Here is a 9,550-nt window from a genome sequence, read left to right on the forward strand (position 1 = left end):
ATCAGGGGAGCCGAACAGTTCGTCGGACAGGCGCCTTGTGGGCAATTTGGAAGGCAATAGTGTCTCCTGCAGGGCCAACGGAGCACGCGATGCTTGGTGATCTGTTCGTCATGTAAATCTGAGCATGTCTTTTACATAAAAGCCATTTTTTACGCTACGCTTATCGTGAAACAAATGCAGGTTGGACAGGACCGGGTGAATTGGAGAGGAGACCTGTGGGCATGGCTGCCCTGTACCGAGGTTGGCGACGACCAAGCCTGCATTCGAGCTATTTCATCTTTGTGTTCTTGGACGCCATGGACTACGATATCTCCAGAATGAATGCCCAGGGAGTTGGAGTTTGAGTAATTGGCATTCCAGTGGGAGACGTAACTCAAGCAGAAGTATTGCCGATACGTCAGAGTTGACAGCGGCTACGACTCACGGGGCGTGCGATCTAGAAAAGCTCGTTTGCTCGAAGAAGGACGTATCGATGGCCGAGGCGACGGAGCAGCGGGCTGACGTGCTCGACGTCCCCATGGGCTCTTGACGCCGCGTGATTGACTTGTCGTACACCCCACACGGGGTTGGCGGTCGTGGAGGCCATATAGAGACAGCCGTTGACGCAATTTGCGGCAAATACGCCACCTCCCCACACGGGGGGTCTGGAGTGGAAGTCGTATGCGCAACGACTCTGGTGTCGCTGCCTCGATGTGTAGCCCCGGGCGGCGCTGGGTGACGCCCTTTTTTCAATGTCGTAAAACCAGTCTCCACGACACACTCGAGGATCTCTCCGATCTCATCGTTTCGATTGATTTGAAGGCACTGCATAAACATTATTCGTGGTTCCGCACGCACGACGGCGGCAAACTCGACGCGTCGTCGCCCATGACAAACGGCATCACGTTCGCGTGAAATGTCGGCGGGATCGAAGGGCTATGAATGGCCCAAGGAGGCGGAAATTCTACGAGTTGGCGACGCAGGAAACACACAAGGAACAGGAGCGCTGACCTTTCGTCTACACGACATCAAGCCCTGCGACGTGTCTGCCACGTGATACATCCACATGTCGAGGACTGCGGTGAAAGTTATCGCCACGATGTTGCTGCGGCGACGAAAGAAGCGGAGGGGACTCGCGACGTCGTAGCACCCAAGTGGTTTCAACGCCGCCTACTCCCATGCCAGTCGAGGGATTCGTGATGCATATATCGAGGCATCTGCAATGACAAACACGCCTAACATCCAACTCGAATTATGGGACTTGACCTGACCTCATGGCACGCAGCGAGCTGCGAGCACAAGGGCTAGCCGCCTTGGGGTGCGATGCAGACGAAGCGTCATGTATGTAGCTGCTATGGGAGCAAGCCACTGAGCTGCTGGAATGTGTTGGCGACGTTTTGCCCGTGAAATCAAATTGCGCATCATACCCGTTTACACTTTTGCCGTCACTGACACAAGCTCGGACAACCCTTACGTTCGGGCGATGGTCGTTTCCTGAGGGTATGGCGGGGCTGTCGCTCGACCTTTGACGACGTTCTCTCGTGTAGGGCTTTGATGCAATGGCTCCCACTTCGCTCCGGGTCTAGACAATGTCCACAGCATCCACCTCCTCTGCGAGAGGCACCTCCACATGCCGCTTGTGACAACCGACTGCAGCGACAGCAATGAATTTCTAGCACTTGGTTCGGATGGTCAACGGTTGAGTCGCAACGAGTGTCAGCACGCGGACTTCGTTGGATTTTCGTGTACGTAGACCGGATCTTGCCATCACATTGCTGTCGAACTCCATGCATCCCGTGCGCAAGTTGTCATGGAGTCGAGTGGCGCGAGGGCGATTCGAGGTTCAGCATTGTGCCACGACATCGAAACCATTGCAAGTCAACTTGGAGGCCGAGTTGGCGACTTGCAGACCACGTCGTAGCTAGATTTTACGCATCGGTCGTTTTCCGCGCGAGCTACTTAATGATTTCCCACTCTTGGCAATCGCGAGCGGGTCCTATATTTGGTGGATAGGCTAGATGCAGCCCTCTCACCAGCCCTTCTCCATGTCACCAGAAACTCGAGGGAATGCCCGACGGCTTTGTGTTGGCAGTCTCACGTAGCCGCCGCACACGATGATCGATTTCGTCCGTGACAATGACACCTGCAGTCGTCGTCGGTTTCCTCGCCAACGTCGAATCGACCAATCAAATAAATTGGAGCAATTCGCATCGATCTTGACTGGACACTGCCATGACCCACTCGGCAGCGACCCTCCACGCTCTGTTGGCAGAGTTGCGGGCCGATGCAGCGCGGACATTGTCAAGAGGCCCGACGGTGCTTGTGGCTGGCCCCACGGACGCCGGCAAGTCGTCGTTGTGTCGCCACCTATTGTGGCACTCCCAGTTGCAGGCATACGACAGTGACGACGGTGGCGCGAGTCGGCAGCACCCCATCGTGTTTGCAGATGTAGATATTGGCCAAGGCGAAATCGGATTGCCTGGTACCATCGGGGCCTCCATCGTGACGCGGGCAAACTTCTTGGTGGGATCTGCAGACGTCGACAGGAACAACGACGCCGACCTGGCCGAATTTGGCGCCAACCACAACCATCCATTACGGTGGCTCTCGAATTTGCATTTCTACGTCGGCCACACCAACATGGCGGAGAAGAGCTCGTTGTTCAAATGGTATGTCAAGGAACTGGCGAGTCGGATTCGAAACAAGCACTCAGCCGATCCCATGTGTACGAACTACCCCACCTACCACCACCCCCTGGCGGACTCGACTCATTCCTCAAGTAGTGGCGGCGTCTGGCGCAGTTATCAACACGTGCGGGTGGGTGGAAGGCCAAGGCTTGGCCTTACTTATGGCGACGATCGCAATCTTCCAGCCATCGCACGTGGTTGTTGTGGGAGACGTCAAGTTGTACGACCACCTGCTGCATGAACAGGCAGCACCGCATGTCCTTGGACTGCCACGGTCCCACTTGGCGCAGCGCCGCTCTGCATCGTACCGTCGAGACGCAAGGAATGCTCGATTGAGACAGTACTTTACGCCGCCGTCGTCGATTTCACCGTCGCCGTTCCTCGTAAACGTGGCGATTGCCGATGTCCGATTGTTTATCGTTGTCGGTAAGTCACGTAAAACGAAAGATCTACTCATGAAAGACGCCAAGCATCGTCGCACTGTAACTCATTTCACTGGAATGTGGTAGTGACACCGCACAAGCCGACCCAAGTAAGGCGCGTAGCCGTGGTGGAGACCCTGACTCGCGCGGTCGTGGCCATGTGCGCCGCTCCGACCACTGCCGACCACGCCCTTGCCCGCGCAACGGCGCTGGGATTCCTTTGCATGTACGTTGTTGGATGGCGTATCATGCTGGCGGGATTATCCCTGACGAAGGTATGATCTAGCCACTCGGTGAACAGCACCGAGAAGACGATTGAGTTTTTGTCGCCACGTCCTGGACCGCTCCCGTCCACCCATTTTATTCTTGGTCAAATTGAGTGGATCGAAGGGTAGCTCGTGGAAGCGCGGGGGGAGGGGGCGCGCTTCGCTATCATGGGGGTCGTGACTGCTTCGCAGTACCTTAGCGACTCGCTGCCTTTCGTCGTCCAAATTGGTCGGATCCACTTGTCTTGAACATCAGGAGATCAATCATTGCATGATACATCTCGATGCTTATCTTTTGATGTGGTTTTTTCGTGGTGCAGTTGACGTCACCCACTGGCGGCAGGTTTCCAAGCTGTACACCTAACGGAAACTGGACGGTCTCCTCGACAGAGCTTTCGCGGCATGGGATGGGTGCAGAGGGTCCGATGAACGAGAGAGGCGCAGCAGACAGTCCACAAGGAGAAAGGACGTCGTGGAAGAAGAGTGCCACCGTGTCGATGTGTTGCAGGGCGTATGCGATCAATGAAATGGATTCGCATTCACCCCATTTCGGTCAATCCATCCATCGACAGCGCTCGCATGTTACAATCGCTTCGTGGCTTGCCATGAGGATGTTGTCGCTGGGGACGATGCTTCGATTTGTGAGCATTCAAACAGTCCACGACGTGGTGTCGTGTGCTCCTCTGGCGTCCTCGTCGATACGGCACATGGCAGCCCATCTCGGCACTTCAGTCGTCAACATTCTCGATGGTGTGGTCGCCGACGAGAGCTAGAGTAGTGGTTTGTTGTCCTTGTCGTCGTATCGACGCCCTGGTCCGTCAAAATGAAGTTCCAAAGTAGATGGCTCAACGTCACACAACGAGAGAAGATATCGCAAAAGTCGAGTCCATTGTAGGCAGAAGCTCGTCATCTAGAGAAATATCGGGGCGCGGTCGCCCATGATCTTGTCCACTCGCTTGCCACGTGCCATGGCTGCATCGTCGATCCTTGGTTGACCTTGGATGCAGTTGCCTCGCGACTACGTTAACCAACAGCCCCCTGTCCAAGCCCAGTTGGACGCGACAACGCCATTTTGGATGCCGCCCGAGGGCGGTGTTCATGGATGGGAGGGGCCTCGTCGTCACGGCGTAAAGTTCGGAGGCTGTGTCCGTGAAGGTATTGCCTCAGAACAGCTTTTGCCTTTGCCGCCAGCATCGTACAAAGCTTTTGCCACCGGCTTGAACCGTGGGCGATGGCGAATCCATCGACTTGTTCGTCTGGTCGACGAATGGGTTTTGCAACGCTTTGATCCATGGTTTTCAATGCCAAACCCACACACTCGTGACTCCGAGCGGTCTCGTCTGCTTCGGCTGGCAATGACGCCGTGGCCACCAAACCTTTGTCCGCCCTCGGCGAGTCCGACTGATGGTCGTGATTCGACGATAAACTTTCGGCCGAGTGCGATGTGTTTGACGCATTTTGATGTCATGGGTTTCACAAGGGGTGGCGTTGAACACAACGTCGCTGGCAGTGCCGAGTCTTTGAACCGCCACTGCGTTGCCAGAACTCGTTTTGTGCGGTTCACTTTGTTTGCCATCGGCTCAGTTCCTCCGACCGACCACACTGGACTTCGGCGGTGGTCTCCTTGCAGCTGGAGCAGTCGACGGGGCGAACCTTGGCTTCTCCCTCACGCCGGATTTTCAAGTCGTCGCCCAGAATCGATCGCACTTTGCCACGTGTGCCACAGCGCCTCAGTTCAAAGGCCTCGACGTTTGGATCAACGTGCACCAGTTTGAGCTATGCGAGCTCCTGTCGCCGCCTGGGCGGTACGTTTTGTATGGCGAGTGGCTCTACGCACAGCACTCGATTGCGTACTCGAAGCTCCCGAGCTACTTTTTGGCCTTTGACATGTACGATCGAGAGCGCGAGTGTTTCTGGAGCGTGTCGAAGCTCGACGAAGCGCTGGCCGACACGTCGATTCACATGGTCCCAACGGTGTTTTCGGGCTCGTGCTCGACCATGGGGCAAGTCCAGGCGCTGCTGGAGACGCCGTCCAAGTTTTACGACGGGTTTGTGGAAGGCGTGGTCGTTCGCAAGGAATGCGGAGGCATTCTCGACGCCAAGGCCAAGTTGGTTCGAGACGACTTCCTCCAGCATATTGACGACCACTGGACGAAAAAGGGAGTTGTGAAGAACCATCTGCGCTTTTTCTAACGACACACCGTCGTCTCCATCGTCGCTGCATGCGCCGCCTCCCGCCACTCGCAGAGATGCATACAGCTGCTGTCACCAGCGTGTGACGGCGTTCCCACGTTCCAAATGCAACGGACTAAACGTCCAACGCTCATCTTTCATACCCCCGACATCTCGGATTCTCTATCGGTAGACACAATACAAGACCAACGCGAATTATGTCGTGTAATAACAAGGGTTCACCAATGTGCAGGATGTACGAGTGTGACTGCACTTATGCTCTCTCATATACTATGCATCGCTCGAGCCAATTTCAAAGGCATCGTTCCCCTTCGCTGCAGCGATCAACGCATGGCGCGGCGCGCCGTGAGACCATGGCCCTTCTTGGACCGCACGGCCGTCTTGTACAGTTTGCCCTTGACAATGTCGTCCACGGCCGCGGCAACGTCGTGGACAACGCCCCACGCATTCAACTGGCCTTGTTGCAGCTCGACAATCACGTCGAACACTGGCATGCTCCGTCGATGGAGCGCCGTCGCTCCTTCGCCGCCATGCAAGGGCGGCTCGCCTGCCATCCCTGGCTCGACGCCAACCAGGCCTTGCAGTTGTTTCGATTCGACCACGTCACGAAGGTTGCCAGGGGCAGACGCAATCAACCGCACCCAGTGCTGCTTGCATGCTCGCGCTCCGTCGACATAGCTCGACTCGCACAGTTCGTCCACGATCAACACTTGAGGGGTGTGACTTGACACCACTTGGACCAAGTCGACCGCGTCGGTGGCCCCGCACGCCATCACGAATGGTTGCAATGCATCGTCATCGCCTACAGTGCGCCATGAGAAATGCATGGCCGACGCGCAGCGCTCACCTGCAAAGTCGTTCTTCGTCGACACGATGCGAAGTGTGCGTGTCTCTGACAACACTCGCGCTACGTCTTGCAACATGGTCGTCTTGCCGCACCGAGGCTCGCCCAACACGAGAACGTTTGCATCCGACGACAGCAAAATATCGAGCAAGCCGTCGGCGAGCCCGTGGAGGGATCGGCCAACGCGCGTACAGTGCTCAGATAGTTGGTGAATCTTACACGGGTCCACGGTGGCCAAGAGCTCGAGGGAAACGAGCCGGAGGCTTCTGGCCTTGTAGTACACCAGCTCTCGTTGGCCACACAATTCAACGGCCGAAATCACGCGAGCGTCCGACGCAGCTTGCACCGACACCCACGCAGCTCCCTTGTCGTCAATGGTCAGCGTGTACCCACGCAAGAGGAGGGCCGCGTCGTTTGCAAGACGTTCCAAAACGTGGCGGACATGGGGTTGATGGCCAAACACCTCGGGACGCAGCTCTAAAGTCTGTGGCGAATGCGCACGGACTGGCAAAGTCTTCATAAACGTGTCCATGTCCATGTCAAAGTTCCCGGTTTGGAGCTCCATGTACAGCTGCATGTCGAACATGCCTTGGACGTGGAGATCGAATTTGTTCAGGACGGGAATGCTCTGGTGCAAGTCGAAGGATATTTTCTTGATGGCAGGGTTGGCCAACACTGGCCCAAGCAACGCGAGCACGTTCGCGGCGCCAACGGAGTCGCAGTCCATGGTGTACGTGGTGGAGGGGGTGGCCAGCGCCACCAGGTGCCGCGGCTCTGACTCGCCATCGAGTTTGACGTCGACAACGTGCATGGCAATCGTACCGTCATGAAAGGCTCGGTCGCCTTTAAGTGCTTGTCCCAATTCTTCGGCTGTGAACACAGTGTCGATGCGACTGACCGTAATGGGACTCGTTGGAGTGGCTGCCACCAACTGGGCTGTCTGCGGCGTTGGTGTTCCTGGCAGTGCTGGTGTGTTGGGCTCCAACTTCGCCGACAAGGTCGGCGTCAAGTCTTCTGCCCGACAGCGAGTTGCGACGGCGGTCCCAATGGACAACGTCTGACTGCCTGCCGCAGTTGATGCAAATCTCGGTTTGGCTCCATCTCCGTATGGACACCCAACTAGACTGATGAGCAGCTTGCCGCGGTGGTCCACCTCCAGCTGCAGCTCTTTGTGCGCAATCACCCCTTGCACAATGCGATTCACAAGCTGGTCGTGCGTCATGCCGTACGGACAGACAACTCGGCGGGTTTGATGCGCGATCACGTCGACCCAATAGTGTCGAAACTTCTTTTGTTGCAACTGATAGAGGATCTTGGACTTGAAAGTTGCCACAAACATCCGCACCAGGGCGTCACCGGGATGGGTGGCGCTGTGGCTGTGGTTCGTGGGGGTCGCCGTCCGGTTCGTAGTGCTAGGTCCGTCAAGCAGTCGTGCCCAGAGCGCTTCAAGATCGTGCAGTTTGTCCAGTGGACAAGTTGTGGGCGGACTGCTGACAGCATTGGAGGGGTTCTTTCTCAACATAAACACCCGTCGGTCTCTGGCGTCGACGGCGTACTTGAGCCGCGAGTCTTGCTTCATGCGCTGCACGATGCGTTCGGCAAACATCGCGGGTGTGACCCCCGGGAGTGGACTCGACTTGGTTTTGCCCACAATATCGGCTACGTGGTACGGAGTGCCGTTTGCCGTGATCCATCGGATGGCATTCGACGTAAACTTGGACACTTCCACGTCCATCACACTCGCCGCGGTGGGGTCTTGGTCGGATGGCACGTCCACCGCTAGTTTCGCGGGCTCTGGGCTCTCTTGGACGCCGCCAGCACCTGGCGTTGGGACGTACCGCAACCAAAACGACGCCAAGCCGTCGTTGAATCGCAAGCGATGGTCTGCTGCAAGCATGCCGTCCTTCACTTGCGCTGTAAATGTCGCCAGTGTCATGCCGAGAGGCACGCGGCTGCATAGCTCCCCTTGGAGATACGTCAGTGGAAACAGCGGCTCGACCTCGAGTGTCTTGAGCGCCTCGGCCACAAGACGGCGCACTTCCACTTGGACGACGGCGTCGGAAGTGGGAACGGAGTCGGTGGCAAACATGTCAAATTCGATTATGAGGAACGATGGGGCAGGGGGGGATCCAGGTGCCAAGTGTTCTTTGACAGGACGCGACCAATTCGGTGTGTGTTGCCCAACTGAATCGACGACGTGGCGTTCGGTTGTGTGACACGGCGCAGCTCCACGTCGCACATGTGTTGTCATGGAACTGCGAACTGTGCGCTGTCATCTCGGTCGACGATCTCGTGTTGGAACCAGTGGAAGCGGTGGCCTTTTGGACGTGCCCTGCATGCGCCTGTTCAACACTGTCGATGGCGATGAACCTGACCTCCAAAATCAGGTTTTCAAGTCGTGCCTCAGAAGCGAACCCACTTTGCCACGATTGAACTGTTGCGCTCCAACGGCCTCATTGCTGGCACGAATGGCTACGATGGACACATGGCTGCGTTCGTAGCATACCACGGTCAACTGCAGAGCAAAGATATATCAACACTGCGCACCTTTGTACGTGTGAGCTGTGCGAGCTCCTGTCGCCTCCAGCACATGTGAGATGCCACTGAGCGTACCAGGGGCTGATGATGGTGTGATCGTGGAGTGGCTGTCGTCAACACGCGCCCAGCCAGCACACGCTGCCCCCGGGCTGCCGTCGTCTCAGGATGCCCCCTCCCTCTCAAATTATAATCTGTTTGGGGGTCGTTTGACGCTGTTTCGACTCGCCGCTATCAGGGTGGCTAAACCTGCCGCTTTGTGTCACGTTAGCCAATGTCAAAATTCTTCACAAGTTGGCTTCATATCGACCAACCATGCAGAAGAGAGACCCTGCCGTCCCTAGCCGCAACCTCCGTCATCGCTAGTGGGTCACTGTCCCCTCGACGACCGCTGTGTAGAGCTAAGGTGTGGCATCTTGGCTGGACTTGGTTACGAAAAGTCTCCTCTCTCGTTCTTGTTTGTGGAGAATGCTGCACCCGATGTATTTCTCCTCGATCGACCTACATACGTGACATCCCCATCGTGGCCCTTGGTCCAAACTGCTTGGAGCAATGTCCGCCATGGACGTCACGACCCGCGAGCGCTCGCGTTTGATTCGTTTTAAAAAACACTAGCTCACAATA

General features: G+C 56.5%; 3 protein-coding genes across 3 annotated transcripts; 2 read left to right on the forward strand and 1 right to left on the reverse strand.

Moving 5' to 3' along the window:
- Positions 1-2,187: 2,187 nt before the first annotated feature.
- H310_08684 (hypothetical protein) lies at positions 2,188-3,647 on the forward strand. Its single transcript, XM_008874535.1, has 4 exons — positions 2,188-2,704; positions 2,763-3,092; positions 3,176-3,314; positions 3,375-3,647. The coding sequence occupies exons 1-4, from the start codon at positions 2,212-2,214 to the stop codon at positions 3,481-3,483; spliced, it is 1,071 nt and encodes a 356-aa protein (XP_008872757.1). The 5' UTR covers positions 2,188-2,211; the 3' UTR covers positions 3,484-3,647.
- A 1,149-nt stretch (positions 3,648-4,796) lies between these two features.
- On the forward strand, positions 4,797-5,778 carry H310_08685 (hypothetical protein; the record flags this gene model as incomplete). The annotated part of the gene is made up of 2 exons (XM_008874536.1): positions 4,797-4,907; positions 4,939-5,778. 2 exons carry the CDS (start codon positions 4,797-4,799, stop codon positions 5,545-5,547), a joined length of 720 nt encoding a protein of 239 aa, XP_008872758.1. The 3' UTR covers positions 5,548-5,778.
- H310_08686 (hypothetical protein) lies at positions 5,586-8,480 on the reverse strand (the record flags this gene model as incomplete). The annotated part of the gene is made up of 2 exons (XM_008874537.1): positions 5,586-6,349; positions 6,395-8,480. 2 exons carry the CDS (start codon positions 8,478-8,480, stop codon positions 5,871-5,873), a joined length of 2,565 nt encoding a protein of 854 aa, XP_008872759.1. The 3' UTR covers positions 5,586-5,870.
- Between the last annotated feature and the right edge of the window lie 1,070 nt (positions 8,481-9,550).

This window comes from Aphanomyces invadans (assembly GCF_000520115.1).
Source record: "Aphanomyces invadans strain NJM9701 unplaced genomic scaffold supercont1.18, whole genome shotgun sequence".
Lineage (NCBI taxonomy): Eukaryota > Oomycota > Saprolegniomycetes > Saprolegniales > Verrucalvaceae > Aphanomyces > Aphanomyces invadans.

Bases quoted from the DNA above. Each gene is read 5' to 3' on its own strand.
- H310_08684 (XM_008874535.1), top strand. From the start codon at position 2,212: ATGACCCACTCGGCAGCGACCCTCCACGCTCTGTTGGCAGAGTTGCGG. The intron at 2,705-2,762 runs GTACGAACTACC...TTCCTCAAGTAG, and splicing joins GCACTCAGCCGATCCCATGT to TGGCGGCGTCTGGCGCAGTT. The intron at 3,315-3,374 runs GTACGTTGTTGG...GGTATGATCTAG, and splicing joins GCGCTGGGATTCCTTTGCAT to CCACTCGGTGAACAGCACCG.